This window comes from Chrysemys picta, chromosome 1, assembly GCF_011386835.1.
Source record: "Chrysemys picta bellii isolate R12L10 chromosome 1, ASM1138683v2, whole genome shotgun sequence".
In the NCBI taxonomy this organism is placed as follows: domain Eukaryota; kingdom Metazoa; phylum Chordata; order Testudines; family Emydidae; genus Chrysemys; species Chrysemys picta.
This window is the reverse complement of record NC_088791.1, coordinates 117,368,613-117,393,481: the sequence shown is the minus strand read 5'-3', so window position 1 is coordinate 117,393,481 and position 24,869 is coordinate 117,368,613. Positions and strand designations below refer to the sequence as shown.

The window sequence follows — 24,869 nt, the reverse complement described above, 5'->3', positions numbered from 1 at the left end:
TTAAATGATCAATGTTTTTAATTATCTACCTAAAAAAAGGTTGAGAAAAAGCTATTTTAGGTCATCTGTTTGCATTATAGTTAACTGGACTATGCCTGGCAATTGTGGGTCCAATACATACATACATGCCCCCTCCCCCTGCCTCTATTTTAACCTAAAACAACCAATTTGTTTTCCAGTAGCACCCACAACATGCTAGAAAAAGAAGTGTTCTTGCCCTAAGATCTAATAGTCCTGAACTGTTGATTGCAAGAAAGTACAACCAGTTAGAGAGAGATTTTCAAAAGTAAAAAAGGAAGGTAAGCCATTGACTTTCAATGGGAGTTGGGTGCCTAATTGCTATTTATACTTTTAAAAATCTTTCCCTTAATGTACATTAGTGACAAAAAAAAAATCTCATTTCAAACAAACACACTCCCAGTATTTGAACATATAACCAATGTTCAAGGCAAAAAATATCCCCCAGTAGCCATCCCAGAATAATAAATAGCAAAACATTTGGCCACTCATTCTTGTCCCCTCTTCCCAGTTATGATTTATTAACTTAGTCTTCCATCCCCAATATGTATTTTCCAGACAGCCATCCCCCAAATCCTTCAGATATAACAAGTCCCTGAATTTATAACATTGTACCTTTCTCCTCTTATGCTTCTCAAAGGAATACAACAAGTAAACCGCTATTCTGTACTTCCTGGCTGCCTTTATTTATTTTTCATTGTGTATTTTATTCGGTAGGTGATAAGAGTTAATAAAAGGCAACACACATGCACCAGAAGAGATTGTCATCTTCACTCCAATGTTTCTAGCATTAGGTTTCACATAAACTACTGTCCTGCATACAATAATAAACAAGGAAAAATATGAATACCTGCTTGTAAAGCCACCCCCGTCTGATCACCGGTGCATTAGGATTCCTCTTTATTGAGTTTGATCTCTTTCCAAAATTATGAACCTTCTTTGAAGACCGTGACGTCTAAATGGAATGAACATGTTAGAAAATGCACCATCAGTGTCTGTTAACTCTAGGAAATTGTCATACATTTCTTTCCTCAGATTTTTGTTCTCTACCCATGTTTCCCCTTGAGAATTGCAGGATATTGCTTTGTTCCTTTTTAGACAAATAAGTATGGTAATTGCCATGCTGTTTCTGCTGGCTCCAGAATTTCTCTAAATTTTCTGCAGTGAAAAAGAGAAATCCCAGAGCATTACAGGATCAAAACATTTTAAATACAGATTTAATATAATTTTTTAAAAACAAAAATATATCTGACTTTATGCTAAGACAGGGCTTGAAGAACACTTACAAGACAATACAAGAACTAGTAAGAGAACTAAAACTATGATAGATGGCAGTAATAATGAAAAAGGTGCTCCAGAGAAACACCTTGGTGAGAAAAGCCCAGCTTTCTTCTGTTCCCAGCACAATCCCAATACCTGGGAAAGAGGTCAGATTGCTACAAGGGTGCAATCTCTGGCTTCTGATTGAGCCTTTCATATCTTCCTCTGGTGAATTAGCTTTTATTCTGTCTGTTCTCCCCTCACAATCTTCCCATTCACTTTCTCTTGACTGCTACAAAAGGAAGAATATCTTCACTACTCTACTTGCTCCAACAGCTGTTTTGGTTCTTCTTCCCCTGTAACTCCAGCATCCAGCTCTCATGCTGCTTATAGCTTTTTTTCAAGCTGCTACAGAATGAAATTAAAGGGATTCTTGACAGTTTAGGAGAGCGGCTGTGAAACTAACAAGAGTCCTTTTTTTTCCACTCTTCTTCTGCCTCATAAAGCAATAAGCAGCAGCAGAGACACTGGAGGGATTCACCGTGTCTTGAATACTGCTCTGCATTGATTTACATTTAGTTTTTATTTGGAAAGTTACTGTTGCAAACAAAGGATGGAAACCTATTTTTTAATATTAAAAGCTTAAATTCCATAGAAATGAATGGCTTAGAGGCTGATGCATTGACAAGGATAGTTTCCCTTTCATCAAGAGCAGGGGACTAGGAAACAAGAATCCTAGGTTCTGTTCCTGGCTCTGCTACAGACTTACTGCTTGACTTTGGACAAGTCATGTAATTTCTGCCCTCAGTTTAATCCAACACCGATGAGATATCCACCCTGATGGAATTGGCATCGTTTGCACTACAAAAAGTAATTTTTACTCTGTTGACATTCACACCTTCTTGTCATCTGTTGGGAATGGGACACATCCACCGTGATTGAATCACTGACCCCACACTTGGTAAGGTAACTCCCATCTTTTCCTGTGCTGTATATTTATGCCTGCCTACTGTAATTTTCACTCCATACATCTGAAGTGGGTCATAGCCCACGAAAGCTTACGCTGTAATAAATGTGTTAGTCTTTAAGGTGCCACAAGACTCCTCGTTGTTTTTGCTGAAACACGGCTACCCTCTGGTACCTCAAAGGGGACTTAAGGCCTTAACTGATGTTTGTTAAGATACTCCGATGAAAAGTCCTTACAAATGTGAAAAATACTATTATTGCTTCTCGTATCTACAAACTTGTGTTCCAAAAAATATTGCCTGGATATGGGGTTGCTTTGTGGAGGTGCTTTCTAAATTTGGATTTAGACACTGAGCTGTGGTCTACAAAGCCTCTAATTTAGAGAAATAATTCCACAAGTTATGAGGGAATGACAAATTTGAAAAGTGTACAAAGACGTGATACAGCCAACACAAATGCTGAACATGGACAATTATGCTCTCAGATAAACAACTGGCTATCTTAGTAACCCATGCATAGGACAGCTCTTTGATGGCATAAATTAAGCAGTGGGAGCATGGTCACCATTTAGATGTTATAAAACAACAACAGAGCATAGAGGTGTATCTCAGATTAGGAAACAATACAATAATAGATAAATAAGATTTCAGTGGGAATTGATTTTCAGATGAACAAACATTTTAGTGTGCCCATGTTGAATTTCGACTCTGCGTGTAACGGAGTATTTTCCATATATGTAGCAGACAATATTAAGACCCTAGCACTGGCAACACAGGAGATGAGGAAGACAAAGACTAAGATTTTTAATTTTTAATACAAAATTCAAAAGGAAGACTATATCATATTTTTCGGAAATTCTGATTTGTTTGTATTCTCTTGGAAGCATGCTAATATATTTCTCTACTAAGTTTGCAAAGCATAGATTATTAAAAATTTTGTAGTGTCAGAGTGTACTTTTATTGAACAGCCTTGTTGAAATGAACAGGACATTTAGATTAGGTTTCAAAGGGACTTTTCATAATATAGTAGCACATGTAACACTGCATAATATATTTTACCTTAATAATAATATGCAGCTTTTGTGAACAATATTTTCTGTGAACGGCAGCATAAGGTCTTAAAATAAAAAGAGGTTTACAATTCAAAATCTTTATTAAGGGGTTGACTTAAGCTCACAAGATGAAAAGCAAGGGTGAAGAGGCTGTTTTATGTTTATTTGGAAGTAAGGCAGCTGAACAAAATTTGGTTTAGGGAAAAAAGCTTAAGCAATTTAAAATACACACACAATTCAAAACAAAAGTCAAAACTGTTCTAAAGCTCAACATTTTGGTCTGGGAAACTCAGTCCATGTTCAGGAGAAGTCAGCAATTGCTGCTTTATAAGAAGCAGAGGGAAGAATGTGGAAGACAAAACTATTCAGACAGAATAAATTAAAGATCAGGTCTGACAACTATACATTAAGATTCCAAAACTTGGAAGCTGTTGTGACAAATTACATTCAAACTATTATGTTTAGGTTTGTTTTTGTTTTTTTCATAGATTTTCATAATTGTTTTCAAAGACATTTCCCTATCTCCTACTAAAGCTGGGTGCAATTTTTCACCAAAATAAGTTATTTTTGACTAAAAATGCAGTTTTGATCGACCTAAACTACTTGAAAACTTGATACAAGTTTGCCAAATAGTTTGTCCAAAAAAAAAAAAAAAAAAAAAAAAAAAAATTCACGAGACTTAGCTGTCAGTCACAAGACAGCCAGAAAGTGTCTCAACCAGTGGGTAATAGGGTAGTCTCAATCCCTCCTTTTTGAAGCTATTCCATTCTGTATAAAATACTTGATTAATCCCCGGGCGAGCAAGAGTGAGAACGACACTACAGACTTGGAGGGGAGGCGCGGGTGGCTAGGGCATTCGCCTTGGAGACAAGTCCCTGCTCCAATTACTATTTATGAACAGTTTCAACAGGAGAGAGGAAGACTTGCCCAGAATACCCTATAGTCCAATGAATAGGGCATTCTCCTGCAATGTGAGAAACAAGTTAAAATCCCTGCCCCACATCAGGCAAATAGGGGAATTAAACCTGCGTCTCCCATATCATAAGTCAATGCCCTAACCGCTGGTCTAAAGGCTGAAAATGAGGAAGCAACTCAATTACCGCCAGCAACCATTTGTGAATCTAGCCCTTCATCTCCTTTCCTTTTAAAAAAGGATGACTGGAAATGAAAAAAAATGTTTTGTTTGACCTGAAACAAAATATGTCCACTTGTTTTAAATAATTTTTTTGTTTTGTTTTTTTTAATAAAGAGTTGTTGGTTTCTGGTTGAATTTTTTCCCCCAAACAAAAAAACAGCACTACTAATACTCATCAAAACCCTTCAACATTTTCTACCGTGCAATATACAAACAAAATGGTCTTTGCATGTTCTAAGAACCAGTGATGCAATATTCATGCCCACGCTATCATTTGGTATGAAAGGGTGTAAACTCCCCAATGCAAGGCCAACAAATCCCTTTTTGTTTGCAAAATGGTTAATGCATCCAGGTGGTGCTGCCAAAAAACAAATAATAATTTCAACTCCTCTAGCAGATTCAGGTAATTTAAATGCACATCTCCTCTTTGGTTTGGTAACCAAGTACATGCACACTTTCACACAAAGCTCATGGAGCTCAGAAGTGAACCTTTACAGGCTCACACGTTTCACCAGCTGCAAATATCTACTTAGGTTAACAGGGCACTGCTTGAGTTTTCTAATATTAGTTAATAAACAGAACACTAGACACTTGTCAATTATTTTATCTTATAGTGTATAATGAGAATCTCAACTCACACACAATGTGTTCTAAAGATCTCAAGACTGTATTTTAAAACCTTAGAATAGTATAAATATTATAGTCAAGCCAGTGCTTAGTGAAAAAAGTGTGTGGGGGTGGATCACCCATTATTCTGTCCCCTTCATTCGCCCATCAATTTTGCCCCCCCTTCCCAAATCTCTCTGGGGTTCTTCATCCTCCTTCCCCAGGCCTGGGGGGTTTCAGCAGGGTCCCCCCTCTCCCCATTCCCAGGGTGTTAAAGGCAAGGGAGAGGAGCACAGGACCCATCTGGATGCTCAAAGGACGGAGGAGGAGGGAGAGCTGACCTGAGCACCTTGGCTATTTCTGTTCCCTGCTCCTCTCCTGTGTGAATGGTCAGTGTCTGCTCCTGGGGAGAGAGCTCTGCCTGCCTAATGCAGCAACCCTGATTGGATCTTCTCCAGAAGGTAGGCTAGTGGGGGGGGAAGATGCCAATCAGAGGGAATTCTTCTCCCACACCCTCCCCACAAGTAGGACTAAAATGTGTGCCTCTCAGCAAGCCAGCTCCAGTTATAGATATTCCCTGGATCTGCAACCCTTTTTGACCCTGCACGCTTTAAACACTGTGTGAAGCTACTGTATTACTTAAATACTACAATAAAAGCATGTTGTCACCTTGTAGATTAGTTTATCTAAAGAACACAGAAGCAAAACTATTGCTTAAGTATTTTAAAACAAGGCTTGGAAATGTCAGTAACTAATTGGAAGCTTTCCCTTGTGATGCGTGTGGGTTGTGAAGAGGTGCATCTAAGCGATCGATTTCTGCCAAAATTTAATTTTTTGTTTAAAAATAAGTTTCTAATCCTTATGATTGATAAGATAACTTTCCAAATATGAACCAATGCAGTGTTGCCTTCTTAATTCTGTAGGCAGCTCTAGCATCAATGCTGCTTCAGTCTTCCAAGCACTGGCAGGGAAATTGAGAAGATTGGGCAGTACTGCTATTATTCAGAAGTTTGTGGGCAACAATGAACCTAACAAGGACCATGTCAGTTTCCCAACCCAATGTCTGCTAATGTTTGGGAAAGCTATGAAGAACTGCAGAGGTAGACATTGGAGCCACAGAGATCACCATGAGACCAGTACAATTTTGCCTGTGCAAGTACATACCATGTTATTAAGCAATATTCCCTGTATGTGCTATAGGGGTTCAATCATATCATTCACAAAGGCTTTTATAAAGATTTTAATACCATCTGCAGAATAAATGGAGGATAGCAACTTAGAAAGAGAGGCTGGAGGAAGGGTAGAATAATGGAAAAAACCCTCCCACCACTCCACCTTTTAGCAGCCAGGAGGCTATGGAGGGAGAGTGCCAGGCTCTATCCACACCATCTTCAGTAGGTTTTGGTCTAGGATGGGAAGTAAAAAGAGCACCTTTTCCTTTCCAGAAATCAGGAAGTTGGACAGGTGGCTTTGAAGTTAGAACATACTTGAGGCTGACTGGAAAGATGGAGCATTTAACACCACTCTGGTATGAATCTCCACTCTCTCCTTTGTCAGCATTTTATTTTATTTTTGGGTGGAGAGAGGAAGGGAGCAAGAGAAGGAGGCTTGAGTGTCAAATCAAGCCCCTTTCAGTTTGGTCTCACTCAGCTCACCTCATTTTTTGTATCAGCTACTGAACAGTGGCTTTAGACTCTAGTCAGCCTTTTTTGAACAAAACTGCAAACAGAATCTTCTACAAATATTGTTATGTTAATTCTGGATGGTTTTATATTAATAAAAGGAACAGCATTGTACTAACAAGAGCCTTGAAACAGTCCTTTATCTCAACTGAGCTGTTCCCAATATGAAATTCATGATCTCCCCAACTAATTAGATAAACCCATTAGCAATATTCATTAGTCATCCCTGAAAATGGTTGAGTTTACAAACAACTTTAATAAATTGCCACCAATATTTTTGCTTGTCTTAGAAGTAGCCAAATGTAGCTTTTTCTCTCTCTTTCCCTAGTTTATGGAGAACCTAAATAACTACTCTCCCAACTATTTTCTCTTTCTCATGCACTGTAATACTATTTTTAAGACAGACTGTGAGAGACTAGTGTTGGTAAGGCAGCCCCGGCACCTCAAGTCCTCTATTCATAGATAGAGGTAGACATCAAAACTAATCGTACAAATCTCCTCATGGTTGGGCTAAAGTTCCTCAATACTATCACTGAAGGGTCACTTCTAAACACAAGGGAATAACAGTCTTAAATGCATTCAATCCATGGGCCCTCTGAAACTGCCGAAGAGGCTGATTAGTGTCAACTATGGTTTCTATGTTGCAGACACTTGTCTTCTGAGACTGGACTATCAAAAATGGTACAATAATGCAAGCAGGTTTATTTTTGATAACTGTGTTTAAAGTAACTTGAATAGCATTCACATGAACATCGTAAGTAGTTAATTTAGTAATTGAAAAAAGGATAATGGGCACAGCTTTTAGTATAAAAGCAAAAATCTGATTTCTCTAAAAAGTAGCTCAATAAATCCCATTCAACAAAACAGTCAAAGCCTCTAACTTAACAATTTAGACAAATGCCTATAGTTCAATAGCCAATGGCAATCTCCATTTCTTTCCAGTACATTGTCAACGAAATACAATAAGTAGTTTATTTTAATTTTGTCTGCAAAAGCCCTAAACTAATTTCCTGATTGCCTCCCAAATGGAAGTGAACCTATTTCCCCTTCCCTTCATCCACATTTCGCCCCACATAACGAACTCTAACATAGCTCTGTTGTAATAATTTTGCATCAGCATCACTGATGTCGTCAGCACGGTCCTGAGAAAAAGATTATATTGTGCTTTTTTGATGGCTGTCCCTGCAGGGGCTTAGCAACTATTGTAAGGTCATGCTTAACAGTAGCATTTTTTAATAAATCAACACTGCTACTATTTTCTCAGCAACACTGTTAAATTAAGGCATTTTCTAGAATCTGGAAGTCTTCTCAGTAGATAATGGTTTTAATGTAGGTCAAGTTTTTGCCTGACCATTTGACTGTGTCCATTTAAAACAAAAGCTGCTTTAATAGCAGTCTCCAACATGCTCAAAATATCTTATTTTATGGGCAATCGTAAAATGTTTATTTTTTCACAGAGAAAATAAAGAGTGTTTCAATCCAAACTTGTTGAAATTAAAGAAATTGCTCAGTTAACACTAATACTTCAAAGTACATATGTTACAAATCTGATTCATTTGCAGGAGAACCACTTTGCTGGGTACAGTCTTTCAGTGCCTAATTCAACAGGTTTTTTTGTTTGCAACTGAGAATGTAAAAATACTCAAGAAGAAATGTTAACTGTTGACTAGAAGACAGACGGCACTGCTTATCTCATCACTAACCAAGATGTCATCTGGCTAACTTTTCTCTGAAGATAATAAATCTATACTGGCAAAACCCAATGAAAATTTTCAGTTTTGTAGTAAGTGAACTGTCCTTCTACAAAGTGGCCTCTAATTGAAAAACAAAACGAAACTTATAGTTCTATACTGCCTTTTATCCAAGGATCTCTAAAGCTTTTTGCTTCATAACATCTCTGAGAAGCAGGGAAGTATCTCGCAGTTACAGATAGGGAAACTGAGGCACAACGTAGTTAAGTTGATTTATCCAAGATCCCACAAATAAGGCAAGGCCAGGAATAGAATTCAAGCTTCCTCACTTTCAGTCCTGTGCTTTAACCACAAGACCAGACTACAAAACAAGGAAGACTGGTTATGATTTCATGGGCTACTGAGCAATTTTCCTACCTAGCTGCACTGAAATTCTAGTACTGGCAGTTGCTAGTTAAAATGTAACCTTTGCCATATGGTCTGTTGGTCTGTTCCCATAACTGCTTTCAAGGGCTGCAACCAATCCCTTACTAATTGCTATAATTCCATACTCCTACCCAGGCCGGCTCTATGTATTTTGCCGCCTCAAGCATCGCAGTCAGGCAGCTTTTGGCGGCGCACCTGCGGGAGGTCCGCTGGTAACGCGGATTCAGTGGCATGCCTGTGGGAGGTCCGCCTGTCCCACGGCTTCGGTGTACCCACTGCCGAAGCCACAGCACTGGTGGACCTGCCGCCGAAGGCTCCCTGACTGCTGCCCCCACAGCGGCCGGCAGGCCGCCCCTCGCGGCTTGCCGCCCCAGGCACGCACTTGCTGCGCTGGTGCCTGGAGCCGCCCCTGCTCCTGCCATGAGGATGTTTGGTCAAATCTTTCAAAACATAGTGCAATTGTCCACATGCACACTTACCTATATGCCCACTCAAACACACAGTTGCTCATATACAAAAAAAGAAAGGCGTCTAATACCAAAGACAATTTCAGAACGTGAAAGTCATAAGAGCCAAGAAGCCTGTGACAAAAATTACAGCTTTAGTGATAAGTTATTTCAGACACCTCAGCTTCCAAATAAAAACATTCAGGTTATCAAGTGGCCTGAGATATACATATGCTTTGTTTCTTTTTTAAAATGGAATATTAATTACAAAGTTTCCTCTTTAATTATAGGACTCTGTTCGCTATCTTATGGAATAATTGAATAATTTTACATTAATAAACAAACAGATACAGTGACTTACTCTGCCCACAGGGCTCACTGGATGCACAGCATAATCTGATGTCAAATTGTAGTTGGAAGCGTCACTTATTGTGCTTACTGTTCGTTCTTTCTTTTCTTCAGATGTCATGGTTGCAGCAGTCCTGAAATCAGAATATTCAATAACACCAGAACCTCCTGTGTGTGCAGACTGATATTAAAACGTGTCCATAAGATGTTCTCTAATAGTGGCTGTGTCCTACTTTTCCAATTTTGAAGCAATTCAGATTTCAAGAGAAAATTATCTGCACCAAGTATTAAAAAGGTCATTAAATTGTATAGCAAAGACAAACTTTGTTCTACTATAGGAAATTCTAAACGTTGCTTTAAACTAATTCAAATTTATGGTTTACCACACAGCACAGTTAGTAAGAGAATGCTGTACACCAATCTCATGTTAGTGAAAATATGAGACTTTAGTAATACTTAAAGTTCAGTCTGGTAATTTGATTAGATACACAAGACTCAGCCACTTCACAACCTGAGATAGGGAATTACTACTGCACATAAATTCTTGATTCCCCTAACCCTTCAGGAAGGTCTAAGGAAATCATGTCATTCATGATTTATGCTGCAAGAGTAATGAAATAGTAGTCAACAAATCTATCGTCCACCTGCTCGGAAAACTTCTTGACAGGGCAATGGAATAACAATATTAAATGGAAAAGGAGTCCTAGCTGCTACAGGAGATATGGAATGCCAACATATTCCAGAGCAATTCAAATGGATCAAAAATGTACCTTATGGTAGCCTACTGGACTATCCTGCTAAAAATCTTTTAGTTTACTCTGCATGCAAACTGGGTAGGGTAACTGAAGTGAACAGTGAAATAATGGTCCCAACACCTCATTAAAACATAGAAAACCCTATTTGGGCTAGTTTTTTTTTTTCTTTTTAATTGTTTTACTGTGCTTCTTTGGTCTTGGATTAGCAGAGTACAGAAGAATTAGATTATAAAAGAAATCAATTTCTATATTGATTGGAGCTCATTGTGAAATTTATGAATTAAGAATGCATGTATTTTATATTGTGCAAAGCACATTTCACTTACTGTTCATTCACAACAAAGATACAGTTATCCTGTGATGGCTGTCCTGTTACTGGATGCTTGCAGGTCACTTTCCGTTCATTATGACTGTGGAGAAGAGAGACAGGCATTTATAAAGTTATGTATTTTGTAGTTTTCTGTAAAATTATTTTAAGGATCTAGTGTAAGGTCCAAATACAAGGAAAATAACTGGACGGTTCCACGAAGAGTTCATTGTGATGTCTGGAACTTAACTCCTGGCAACTACAGATGTAAAACATGTGTGCGTCTTTGCATGTTGTGCCCTTATCCATGCTACAGTTGAAACCATGCAACCAGTTTATTTTTAAAATGGATGCTAATATTGCTTCATTCACAATATGATTGAAACCCTTATGGTCAACATTTTCTAACAATTTAGAGAGGAAAATAAAACATTTGCGCTTTTAACACTGCTCTAGGGATAAAAAAAGCTAATGATTTCTATTCTGGAGTTTGGCATTTTTCATTTAAAACTTCCAAATAAAATGCCATGATAGTCATAAAGAAACATTATGAACTTGTAAGAGCCAAAAAAAAGAGAAGATTACAGATAGATATATACACAAGATAAAACCCATGTTTCATTTTAACTTAATCAAGCACAAATAAATTACATTTCATGGTTATATTACCCCTGCATATTGTTTATGGCATCATAATGAATGCAAATGTCATAAGTATTAGTCAGGCACAATAAATTCATGCAACAAGAGACTATATTAAAATCAATGGTTTTGTAACAATGTCCATCACTGTGGGGAAGACATATGACTTTATAACATTTGGCACAAAATTGAAGAAGCAGTTCAAAATTAAATCAGATTTTTTGATTTTCTCCCAAGTTGAAAGTGACATTTAAACCTGGAATAATCTGGAGTAGTGTAACATTCAGTATATTTACTATGGTACAAATGTATTTTGCATGAGGTATTTAATAGAACCTGTATCCCAGGATCCTTCATGTAATTTAACAGAAGGAGGGAGAAATTAAAAAGGGATAAGAGAGAAAATGTATGCTTTTATCTTAGATTTGAAAAGAAACAGTCACTAAGACTGATATATATAGAAAGTCAGTTCAAAACAGCAGGAACTCTATAAGAGAAGGTTCTTCCACCAGCAATATCAAGATTTTGTGGAAGACAGGCAGACTAAGGTCAATGCTAAGTGAGTGGAAGGAGGAGGAAATTTCATAGGGATAAGCTAACCTATGAAAGGTTGTAACCTTTCTAAGTAGGTTAATTTTGAATAATGATACCATGGACATAAGAATGGGGTTCATTTGGTCACTACACCAGAAGCATGTAAAAAGTATCAATACACCTGTTTCGTCTATACAAAAAAAGTGCTGTATTCCCAGAAGTGTGTCTGCTTCATATGAAAGTATCATGTGTGCATGTGATCCCAATGCAACTCAAGCAGATTCTGGGAGGCAGAAAATGGAGATGAGCTAGATTGTTTTATCCTTACAAGAGCTTCATTGGGGCTTCAGTTGGAAAATGGCTTGAAGCATTCTATAATACTGGGTTTTCTACCCTCCTTCCAGCAGATACAGATTGTCAAACATATTTCTATATTGGACATTCCTTGGAATACTGCTGCCATCTCTTCTATTTTGTTACTTTTCAGGCAACAGTCGATACCATCAAACTCTCCAGTGTGTTGGTAATTTTTTAAGATTGCCTACACTGGAAATATTTTTGATCTCCTCCTCCTCCTGGCAAGAGGGTAAAAACCTGATGTTACAAACTAAGAGTTGCAGCAGGTCTTAAGATGGGGCCTTTCTAAAAATAGCGTATTGAAGAAATTCTAGATAGAGTTACAGACCTGGGAGATGGTTATCTTAGAAGCAGGAGATGTTAAATGTCCCTATGCTCGTCTGGCCCTTACCTACCTCTGCACATAGTAACTTTAAGTAGCATCTTCATACTAATTTTGTGGAAGGAGCTGAACTGAGAAGGAGAATTATCAAGGGAGAGGCTTCAAGTGAGACAAAAGTTGAAGGCCACAAGAATAAAAATCACAAGTATATTGCAAGAGGTAAACATAAAATGAAGCTAAAATAAAATCAAAGTAGAGTTTCAACTTAGACATTCTCTCTCACCAGAATCAGACTTCATCTAAAGTTTTACAATTTCAAGTCTTTGAAGACAGACTAACCAGCAGGTGCCAAAAATACAAAAACAAGCAGCCATTGTTGGTTTTCTTCCAAGTTTGGTGTGAAACAGAACATACACTTAGTTGTTTAGGCAAAAGCACAGCGATAAACAATGGTCTTGTTGTTAAGGCACTGGACTGGGATGCTGGATCTTTGGGTTCAATCTGCCACACACTTCAGATCCTGTGTAACCTTGGCCAAGTCACTTAATTTCTCTATTCCTCAGTGCCTTATCTGTAAAATAGGCATTATGCTTCCCTGTCTCACAGGGATGTTGAGAGGATATGTACATTCATGTCTGTGTGGCACTCAGATACTAGAATCACGAAGGTCATGTAAGCTACCAGAGAGTATTCGTTGTTGCCACTACTGTTGCAGCTGATACAGGAAAATGTCAAAGGGATTTGTATGGAAACATAAAACCTATTAACTGAAATAACAGAAGATCCCACTATAAAGTTTTCAGATACTTCGAAAGTCTGTCATATCAAACTAAACTGTTATACGTAATCTCAAACCATAATATCTATAATCAATGCAATACAGTACATCCAATAGCAAATGCTTTGCAATATTAATTGCCTATCTTAAATGAGGTTTTTCATTTTCAGAGAGCTTGTTTGTATCTAGGCACGTTCAATAAATTTGGAGTAAACATTAGAAAATTTTTGCCAATATTTCCTTTTTTCTTTTCTACTTTTTATTTGGTAGATTTAAATTATAACATTGATTTTTGCTTTGAAATCTATTTACCCAGAAGTACTGATAAGAGACACAGCTCTCTCTTTGTATAAGGGAAATACCTTTATTTCTGCACCAACTTCCCCAAAAATTTCACACGTAGACAGGTAACAAACCTGGAAAACATCAGCCTTCCAATGAAACTTTCAAAAAAAATTACAAAAATCTTAACACTAGTCCAGAATGAAAGCTTACGGCACTTTAAGGATAACCTTTGGTTATAGACACTAACATTTTAACTATACAAAATACTGTTTACTTTGCAAACCTTGCTCCCCACCCCCCGAAGTCTTAACTTCAGCAAGATAATCAGAGAAGTGTAGGACTGGAAGGGACCTCAAGAGGTCATCTAGCCCAGTCCCTTGCACTCAAGGCAGGACTATCTAATAACTAGACCATTCCTGAGAGGAATCTTAACATTTCCCTGGCTGGTGCTTATATCAAAAAGCTTAGATCTTGATCACTTTGCAGTTTCACAGTCATGCTCTAGTCACAAGTCCCCTTTCACACAAAAATCTACAGTAAAAAAATTAAAGCTTCTTTCATGTTTAAGTTGTATTGGATATAATATGCAAACACAAACAGAAAAGAGGTAAAAATGTAACCCATTTCTTTGTACCATTTTTTCTTATGTCACAGAGTTTAGTTTAAAGCAAGTTGTGGATATTTGGGGCTAATAATGACAAAGTACATCATTCTCTACCTTTTTACAACAACTATAATCAGGTTAACCTCTGAAAAGATTCTATTGGGAAAGTACATCTATAACCTTTGAAGGGCCATGAGATAGATTCTGATCCGCTAAGTCCTTGCCATCCTAAATTGTTATGATTCTATGTTCCCTAAGGAAGATAAAGTGGCTCAGAGAAAAAGAAAACTAAGTTACAAACATCACTGCACAACATCCATTTTTAGATGGATATTTTTCCTCCAATTCAACAGACTCACTTTCTTGATCTTTTGAGAAAGGCTGGAGAATTGTATCCACAGCACTTGAGATTATGGAATACAGGGCATGAATTGAACTTTTATCATCATAAAATAATTATTTTCAACTTTTTTTTCCATGTGGCTTGGTGGACAACATTAAGCCGCAACCAACTAAGTTGGCCATAAATGGTGGGATTTTTAAAAGTGCCTGAGGAGCACAAGTTACACCGACTTCCCATGAGACTTGTGCTTCTAATTCAGGCTTTTTTTAAAATCCCACACTAAGTCAAAAAAGGGTGTCATTCAGTTAGGTTATAGTGATGTAGATTGCTCTAATGTTTAACCTTGACAATTTGATACATCTGGCCATCAACTGGCATCCCAAAAGGCTGCCAAGTAGAATATTCCCTCTTTTGGTGGGAGGGAACAACTTGCACACACTGGCACTGCCTAGGTCAATAAGAAGCTGTGTTCACTCCTCCTTACTAAAGGAAAGGTCATCTAAATGGCAAGAATAAATGGAAAACATTGGAGAGAGGGGAGCAATCCCAGATGACTACACAAAAGCCATTTGAGGACAACTGTTAGGTCAATAATTTTAGGGATAAACCTAGGGAAAAAAAAAGAGACACCACCTTTCTCCCCCTCATTCAAACTGATATGTGATAAACAGACAGCATGTCTGAAGTTGAAAACCTGGCCCAATAATGAGTATCTGATAGAAAGGGGGCCTGGAAAGTTGGCATGGACATTGTAAAAGTACATTGTGAAGCAAGGAGCCATTTCCCTTCCTTGTTTAGAGATCTCTACCACTTAAATGGGCAAGGAACACTCCTCTTCCCATCTCTCCTAAGCCCAGACTCCCAAATGAAGTCATGTGAATGAACATGCATTGCAGCTAACAATGAATGTCAACTTGTTCTAGTAATAAAAAATGCTTTATGTAAAAAAATGTGATTTGTTGACTAAAACCCAAATATTTTCTTTTAAAAACAGCGGATTCTCATTTCTGACCCCAAATAGCTGGGTTTCAGCACTATTTTAACTTAGATTACCAACATTTACCTAGATTTCTCAAAATACTTATGTAAGAAGCACTGTCCCTAGATAATTTCTGTGTCCCTTCTATAGAACAGTAGCCCCATGGCATTTATTTATGGGCTTCATCTCTTGTAGTTCATTGAAAATTTTATTAAAAGCTACCACATACTAGGCACAATTTCCATTGTGTTCAATTTAGGCATCAGTCAGTGACGCACAAAATTCCACTCTAGTTCTCTACAAAAGCACAGTATTTTGTATATTTCATTATGATAATATGCATCTAATTAATACAACTCAATGGAAATTAAGCCAAATTTTTCCCTTTAATATTTCAGCACATTCATTTCCCAGTTTCCACAGTGCCAAAACTGCACTTCAAAATTACAGTGTTGCATCTTTCTGTGTCTGTACTTGTACTGTGTGGTAAGGATTGTATTGCAGTGGGTTTAAAAACAGTTAGAAGCCAAGGTATTTTAACTCATTCTTTCCTTTCCCTTAGGCAGAAATATAGCATCCTTGTGAATACATGCACAGCAGTAAAACTTCTCAAAATGGAGGTCCAAATTCTGTTCTTGGTTACACCATTATAAACAGAGTATTTCCATTAAAACCACTCAGGAATTGGCTCTATTTTAATTCCAGGAGCTGGGCTATCTCAACAATATGATCATGTCTAGAGCCAAAATCAAAAATCAAAACTTCCTTGGATATTTTTATTAATATTCATGATCACACGTTCCCTAACTCAATACATACAGTTGCCTGTTATATATGCCACTGGGGCAGTGATACTCAAACTGAGGCTCTTTAATGTGCCTCTTGTGGCTCCTTGCAGCACATGATATTAAAACACTCAATTAACAACCAATCAGGATGCTTTTACTATGTTATTAACCAATTGTAGTTGATAAAATACTTGGTCAGTCATTTTGCTGTGAGAATAATACATCTCTCTATATAAAATGAAACAATGAATTCACACTACTGTAGCTCTTTTGGGTAATGTTGAATGGTAATTTGGCTCCTGAACCACTGAGGTCTGAGTATCACTGCACTGAGGTATATAGAACTCCAGAAGCAGGTATAGCTGGCTAAGATGACATTTCATATATGCATTCAGTAGAAAATAAACTATTTTTTGCCTGTGTCATGGATCTTATTTTGTTCTTAGTTCCACTAAGGTCCATCAATGGTCACCTGTTAAAAAGTGGGTCAAAATTTCAATTTGGTTTCATAATACCCTGGGGACAAATTCTGTTCTCAACTACATGGTGTAACCCAACAATTCACTGTAACAACACAATTTAGCTTGTTCCATGTGATTTCGGAAAACAAGAGTTTGATTTTTTTCCCATCCCAACAGTACAGGATCTGGTACTTCTTTGGGAAGAGCCAACAAAACCCAGTTTTTTCCCCCTGGGAAGCCATCTTTCATGGTGACAACTTCAGTATTATCCATTTTTACATTCCACTCATGCTGTTGCCCTCTAGCCTCTGCTTCTCTCCCCTTCATTGCTCTGAAAGAATGTTAGGCTCTGTTTACAAGGTGTGCTACAAGCTAACTATCACGCACTTTCACATCCTTCTTCTCTCCAAACACATTTGTTGCTAACCTGCTCTAAGCCCGGTTTACACTACAAACTTATGTCAGTGTAACTATATAGCTCAGGGGTGTCGATTTTCCACCCCTCCAAGTGATGTAGTTATAACTAACCCAACCCAAGGTGTAGAGAGCACAGTGTCAACAGGAGGTCTTTCCCCATTGACATAGCTATTGCCTTTTGGCGAGGTGGGGTACCTATGCTGATGGGAGAAGCTTTCCTGTCAGCATTGGGAGTGTTTTCACTAAACGCTGCAGCACGGTAAGTGTAAACAAGCCCTAATACTACATAAAGAATACTGAATCAAATTAACTGGGGCCAAATATGGAACAAAGACTCAAAGTGAGCTAAAAAAGCTTCATATAGAAAGTTTCAGACACTTTTCTCTCCTCCTAAGAGCACGTCTACAGTACAGACTTACAATCGACCTGATGACCACACTGCGTTCCTTCTGTCAGTGGTGCGCATCCTCATCAGGAGTGCTTTCACTGACTGAAGAGGGGCAGTGCGGGGGGAGGCTGGCAGCCAGGGCTCAGCTCCCCATGTGGAGTGGGGGCCAGCCTCCTGGGCTTCTTGCCTCTTGTTTCCCAGCCAGGGAGTTGAGAGTCGGGCAGGTGCGGCCCAGATCGGAGCAGGGACCTGGGGGCAGCCAAAGCTCTAGCATGGAGCCCTGAAAGTGACAAGACAGCCAACAGCTGATATAAGTAACGATGTGTCTATACAGACACTGCGTCGCACTAACTACACCGACGTATGTCCTATGCCTCTTGTGGAGATGGAATTATTATGTCTGCATAGTAGGGTACTTACATCAGTGGGACAAGGCTGTAGTGTGTATATTGAAATAATTAGGCGTATATAAGCTATCTTATGTCTACTTACCTCTAGTGTAGACCAGGTCTAAATAACAGCCTAATACTACATATTACTCAACAATTCTGAAAGTAGTACTTCCCATAACGTGTATTAGCAGGAACATTGCCAGCAGATCAAGGGAAGTGATTATTCCCCACTATTCGGCACTGGTGAGGCCACACCTGGAGTACTGTGTCCAGTTTTGATCCTCCCACTACAGAAGGGATGTGGACAAATTGGAGAGAGTCCAACGAAGGGCAACAAAAATGATTAGGGGGCTTACTATGAGAGGCGGAGGGAACTGGGGTTATTTAGTCTGCAGAAAAGAAGAGTGAGGGGGAATTTGATAGCAGCCTTCAACTACCTGAAGGGGGTTCCAAAGAGGATGGAGCTAGGCTGTTCTCAGTGGTGGCAGATGACCGAATAAGAAGCAATGGTCTCAAGTTGCAATGGGGGAGGTCTAGGTTGAATATTAGGAAACACTATTTCACTAGGAGGGTGGTGAAGCACTGGAATAGGTTACCTAGGGAGGTGGTGGAATCTCCATCCTTAGAGGTTTTTAAGGCCGTGCTTGACACAGCACTGGCTGGGATGATTTAGTTGGCGTTGGTCCTGCGTTGAACAGGGGATTGGACTAGATGACCTCCTGAGGTCTCTTCCAACACTAATATTTTCTGTGTTTTTTGTTTGGAGGAGGTGAGCAACTCAGGTAGAGTAGATGGAACAGAATGAAGGGTACACAGAGCAGTTGTACAGCAGGATAGAAGACCAGGGAAAAATGAGGGCTAAGAACAGCTTTCATCTGGAATAGAGCAATTCAGTCAGAAGTAGCAAGAGGGATCAAAAGATCAGGGCTGGGACATTTGGTTTTGGGCTCTCTTTAATAAAAAACACATTTGTTTGATTTCCCTGCCCTATAAGAAATGGAGCTCAGCCAGAACTCTCAGTGACATCTGGCTTTCTCCCATTGAAACTAAAACTAAAGGCTACTTCAGTACTTCTATAGAACCTTACCTTTGCACATATTATATGTTACATAGACTTGAGCCTTCTTATTTGCTCATTTCCAATAAGACTAACAAAGCAAAAGCTGAATAATGCTTCACTGCAAAAAGACTAACAAAAACATGATGTTATGAACTAAAAGCCATATCTTAATTTAAAAAGACACTATTTTAATAAGTGAATGCTTAAGGAGGTATTATATCAAGACAAGTAGCCTAACAAATACTAAGGGGGAAGAGTAAATGTGAAAACTTTGTGATTTACCAAACTCTTGATTTATTAACCAAATCCTTATTTAGCAAATGTAATTCATGTATCACATTATTTATTCAGCAATACTCACTTTAAAAGTTATCCTCATTTTGCAAGAAAAGCAAAATTCTACCACCACTTACTTACATTTAAAAATTGCAAACAAATTCCAGAAAAAGTTATGGGGCAGATGCATCCGTGCCCTCTTTATAAATGCATTAGGTTTCTGCACAGACATAAAATTAAACTGGAGACAAGCAGAGCAAGTCTGATCAAGCTCTGTTCTACTTCTGAACCGGTGTTTCAGATCTGAACAGGAAAAAAGTATGTCAGCAACTTCTGCCTCATTTTTGCTTTCCAGCCTAAGAAGAACTTTTCATTTCTAATTGAAATAAATGCAGGAACTTATGGTTACCTAATAGAAAGTTATTTGAATTTGGAAAAAGTAAGTAAACGCAGCCCCCATGTATAACTGTTAGCAAGGATGTGGTCTGTGGTTGTTCAACTCCTTCCATTTTACTAAAAATGCAATGCCACATGGCATAGTAAATAGCACATGCAAGCATTTTCCAGTCGGTACTCAAATACCCATCTATTATGAGCCTTTTTTCAATTAACGGGTTTTGAACAAAAAATTTGGGAACCATATTGCATGGCTGCACTAGAAAACAGATGAATATCAAAAGTTTTACTGTCAGTGAGACAGAGTAAAAAAGACAATCCATGCTTCCAGCATGTGTGCACACTGCCACTCACATTAAACTGTGAAAAACATCAGTGTTTGGAATTAATTTGTTTCCCTTCATGCAGCCACATATTTTAGTATGTGTGCACACCACATTTTTCCATTTGTTTGGCAGACAATGACATAACTTATTTTAGGGCTGTTGCTGTCACCACTCTTGATCAAGCGAGAATGTATTTCCTAGGACCCTATTCTCCTGATGCTTTTAAAAAAAAATTAATTCAAAACAGGATTGCCAATGTACAAAAAGATTGTTTCCCTCTTACTGATGTCCAGTTGCCTTCCTATTTCATTTTTACATAGATCATTGTTCTCAGTTTTTTCACTATACTTAATACTTATTCTCAAAGATCGTTCTAGAAAGCATATGATTGCTTCTGCTGCAGCCAGTACTTTTGAAATTGCAAGCTTTCATTTCTACAAGACCTTTCTTAATCAAAAAGCCAATTTAAATCTGCCTGAAAGTCTGGAGTTTAATTTAAATAGAAAACTCCTGCTACTAACTTGATGTTATTAATACATTCTTATTAAATATTTACCCAACATTTATTCTAAATGATCATGTATCATGCTATCTGGAGGGGCTCACGACCCTGAGTGTCTACTTTGGGGCAGACTGTCATGAGCAGGGCAGACACCCTGAAATGGTAGTATGTCCTATAGCAGGGGTTCTCAAGTCTTTCTTTTAGTGCCCCCCACCCCAAATGCTATAAAAAATTCCATGGCCCACCTGTGCCAGAACTGCTTTTTCTGCATATCCAGTAGATTAAAAATTGTATTAAATGGATTGTTATACAGAAACACACACACAAGGTTAGATAGATAGATAGATATGTACAAAATTTAACTAATTCTTGTTTATTTACTCAGTGTGAAACTTCTTGCTGGTGCTGATCAACAATCCTGTCAGGAAGTGGGGGTATCTTTGACAAGCACACACGCATGTCATGGTCAATATTCATCCTGGTTCAGTACTTTGTTTTCATTGATGTCATGGCAGAAAATCCGGCTTCACATTAGTAGGTGGTATCGAAGGGGATCAAAACTTTCCGCGCTGCAGAAGAAGCAGTGCTGTATTCATCAGAATACTCACACCAAAACGTTTCCAGCAGCATTTCTTTGAACCTGGTTCTGAGGGAGCTGTCTGATGAAATGTCAATGAGCTCTTCTAACAGTTTTGATGGGACAAGGGATGGAAATTTTGCTTCTCAGTGAAGGGGTTTGTAGTCCTCATGTATAGACGTTTGTTCTGTTGTGAGTTCAGGAATATATGCATTAAATCTGTTAAGCAAACCAGGCAGATGTGCTGCTAGCAGATGTTTAATTACATCAAAGTCAATATTTCGTTCCTGAATGAAAGAATGTAAGAGCTCAAAACATATCAGTAGTTCCCTGACAGACACGAGTTTTCCAGAGTTGTAGTTTTCTTTTGAATGCCTCAATTCTTTCACACTGGGCAATAAAATTAGTGTTCCTGCCTTTCCACAGTTTTATTCAGCTTATTCATGTCACTGAATATGTCGACAAGGTAACCCAGCTTTGACAGCCACACATCTTTCAGCACTTCTGCTGCACATTCAGGGTTCTTATCAGTTAAGAAAGTACATAAAACTTTTCCTTGAGATAAAATAAACGGGCAAGCATTCTGCCTCAGGACAGCCATTTCACCTCTGTATGCATGAGCAAGGAATGGTGGTCTGTACTCACCTCCTCACAAAGTTCAGCAAAACACCTGGAGTTTGTTGCTCTAGATTTAATAAAATTAACAAGCATTACCGCTGTGTTCAGATCACTGTGAAGACCTGGTTCAATATCTTTTGCAGCAAGAGCCTCTTGGTCTAAAAAGCAGTGTGTCCAAATAGTGCAAGGTGCAACGGCTTTTATTTTTTGCACAAAACCAGAATGCTTTCCAAGTCATTGTGGCTCCATCAGTGCAGACCTCAATGCAATTAGTCCAGCTGATTTCTACTGAAATCATAAAATCTGACAGTTTGAAAATGCCATCCGACTTTATTGTTGTCTCCAAAAGTCTTCCTTTATTTCCTTATTCCACACATAAGGAACATAGGCAAGTAAATGGGAAATTTTCTAAATGTCTATGGATTCATCTAGTTGTATAGCAAAATCATTGTCACGCAGCCAATCAATACACTGAGAAACTGTCTTCTGACATAGAAATGATCTGTCGTTTGACATTAGTATTTTTGTCAGTGCCTTGGCCTTATCCTCTCCAAACACTTCATTATTTCAACACAGGCATTAACAAAGTCTCAGCAACTGTGTGAGATTTTTTTTGTTTTAGCAGTTTTCTGTGCCCCTATGTAAAACTGATCTTAAAAGCGTTTTTACCCGCAGTAATTGTAGTTTTCATTACTGCTTTAGTACCCAGCAGCTCCTTGGCCTTTTGCTTAAAAAAAAAAAACAAAAAAACAAAAAAAAACAGTGCTTATCCTTATAGATTTCATTCTTTGTAATTAAATGTCTATAATTTGGAGGGTTTTAAACGTTCATTAGACAGTACTTATGCACAAATTACACACTGAGGTTGAGGTAGATCTCCACTTCCATAACAAATAAAACCAAAATTCAGATAGCGGTCTTCGTATTTCCTAATTTTTGCAAGGTTAATAACGGCTTTATGTTTTTTACTCACACCACCACCTCAGTATTCTTCAGCCCTTACGGTGGTTGAACTTGCTGAAGGAAGGTCGGTATCTCTGATCTCTGGGTTTTGTTGTTTTGAAGCTGATGACTGAATTAAAATTTTATCTGTAACTGATATGTATTGTTTACGTTTACACCAATTTTCCCTGTGCTATGTAACTTGTCCTTCTCCCACTGAAATAGCTCCTTTCCACCCAGTAAATAGAGCTGCACCGAAACCTGCAAGGCTGGCGTTAGACTCACTGGGCCCGGGGCAGAAACCAAGGAGTGAGCTCTCACATGCCAGGTCTCTTGGAGCAGAACAAGCACTGGACCAGAAGACATTGAGGCTGACCTACAGGCTGGGAGACCCATGCCCCAATGGTTGACTCATAAGTCTGAGCCTGACATCCTGAGGATGAAGCCATGGCATAGGCTTTGGCTTCCGCCCAGTGGGACAAGGGGCTTCAGCCCACAGGACACAGCACAGATCTGGGCTTCAGCTCCCAGTTCTCGCTTTAGCACTCCGGCTCCCTGCTTAAGCCTGTGGGACACTGTGGTTCATGACTTTACCCCACGGCGGCACCAGCCCTGCGGCACCCAGCTTTACCCCTGGGGGGCAGTTGGGCTCTGTGATTCAGCCCCACGGCAGCAATGAGGTTCAGAGCTTCACGCAGCTCCCAGCCCGGCGATGCCACCGTGGCTCAGGGCTTCAACACTGCAGCTCCCGGCTGCCACTCCGACACCACCAGGGCTCGGCGTTGCAGTTCCCGGCTTCAGCCCTGCGGTGGCACCGGGGTTCAGGGTTGCAGCTACTGGCAGCACCAGAGCTCAGGGATTCAGCCCCGCAGCTCATGACTACAGCTCACGGCTGCACCAGGGTTCAGGGCTTCAGCGCCATTGCGGCACAGGGGCTCGGGGATTCAGCCTTACAGTTCCTGGCTTCAACCCTGCAGGTACACTGGGGCTTGGGCTTCAACCCCTCAACTCCTGGCTACAGCTGCACCAGGGACAGCACTGTATCTCGGGGCTTGAAGACTGCAGCAGCACTGGGACTTGGGGCTGCAACTCCAACCTACAGCTCACAGCAGCACCAGGGCTTCAGCCCCGCAGCTCCAGGCTTCAGCGTCACATAGCGCTGTTCAAGTCTGGGAAAGGAACTCCCAGCCCTACAGCAAAATGCAAGGGGGAGCAGATTGTTTAGTGTAAGTAGTTAGCACATATGATAAGGGACCATTCACACCTATGTAGTCACAGGACTAAACAGGGGGTTAGTGAGTTGCAGATTGCTGTAATAAGCCATAAATCCAGTGTCTCTGTTCAGTCCCTGATTTTTGGTGCTGAGCACCCTTATGAATTTAGAGTAGCAGCCGTGTTAGTCTGTATCCGCAAAAAGAACAGGAGTATGAAGAAGTGGGCAGTAGCCCACGAAAGCTTATGGTCTAATAAATTAGTTAGTCTCTAAGGTGTCACAAGTACTCCTGTTCTTCTTATGAATTTAAGCTCCCAAGCTCATCTTTTGACAGAGTTCTGCAGGTTTCCTTTGAGGATGAGGACTGATAGGTCAGATATAGCAGGGGTTCTTAATCTTTTTCTTGCTGAGGTCCCCCTCAACATGCTATAAAAACACCAGAGCCCAGCGGCGGGAACTCGCGGCTCCACGGCAGGGTGAGGACCCTTGGGCATAAGCATAGTTTTACTTCTATATCCGGGGGAGGGGGGGACAAGAGCTGGCGTGGATCAAGCCAGCTCTGCACAGCAGGATCTGGGGAGGGAGCACCACTCCGCCTGGTGGTAGGACATGTGTAGGACCCATGGATCTTGAAAGGGGCGTTGATCATCATAGCAGCGGAATATGTATGCAGGTTTTATATCTGTTGTTCTGGCAGGAGTCTGGTGCAGCTTTGAGTTGGTGTATCCTGGTCTGTGGGGAGCTTGCTTCCTGATGATGCGGTTGTAAAGCTGTTTGAAGGGCAGAAGTGGGGATACAGGAAAGTAGGGGCACAGGGCTATGGTTTGTAGCTCCCAGCTTCAGCCCCGCAGCGGCACCAGGGCCTGCAGTTGCAGCTCCGGACTATAGTCAGCAGCAGCCCCGGGGTCACTACTTATTTGTTTGCTGTGAAATATGATTCACTCGTGATTTTAACCCTGGTATTTCCCTAGTTCCTGC

At 39.5% G+C, this 24,869-nt stretch overlaps 2 protein-coding genes across 33 annotated transcripts in view; both read right to left on the bottom strand.

The window, feature by feature from the left end:
• LOC135972119 (pleckstrin homology domain-containing family A member 5-like) overlaps positions 1–24,869 on the bottom strand; it is a 171,803-nt gene that overhangs the window by 35,814 nt on the left and 111,120 nt on the right. For 3 of the 6 annotated variants that reach the window (XM_065567907.1, XM_065567927.1, XM_065567922.1), the window contains 3 exons: positions 10,711–10,794; positions 9,643–9,763; positions 869–973 (listed from right to left, as the gene is read on the bottom strand). Coding sequence is in view for 5 of the 6 variants with exons in the window: in XM_065567927.1 (XP_065423999.1) it covers positions 10,775–10,794 (20 nt within the window). In the remaining variant the exon portion in view is untranslated. Of the gene's footprint in view, positions 1–868; positions 974–9,642; positions 9,764–10,710; positions 10,897–24,869 lie in introns of all 6 variants that reach the window. The other 3 variants (XM_065567915.1, XM_065567910.1, XM_065567917.1) reach the window with 2 other exon arrangements.
• The window catches only part of LOC101951029 (pleckstrin homology domain-containing family A member 5), a 158,279-nt gene that overhangs the window by 118,775 nt on the left and 14,635 nt on the right, over positions 1–24,869 (bottom strand). For 19 of the 27 annotated variants that reach the window (XR_010592753.1, XM_065567796.1, XM_065567788.1 and 16 more), the window contains exons 1-3: positions 10,711–10,817; positions 9,643–9,763; positions 869–973 (exon numbers count right to left, since the gene is read on the bottom strand). Coding sequence is in view for 26 of the 27 variants with exons in the window: in XM_065567796.1 (XP_065423868.1) it covers positions 869–973; positions 9,643–9,763; positions 10,711–10,817 (333 nt within the window). In the remaining variant the exon portion in view is untranslated. Of the gene's footprint in view, positions 1–868; positions 974–9,642; positions 9,764–10,710; positions 10,818–24,869 lie in introns of those variants that run through there. The other 8 variants (XM_065567891.1, XM_065567887.1, XM_065567873.1 and 5 more) reach the window with 1 other exon arrangement.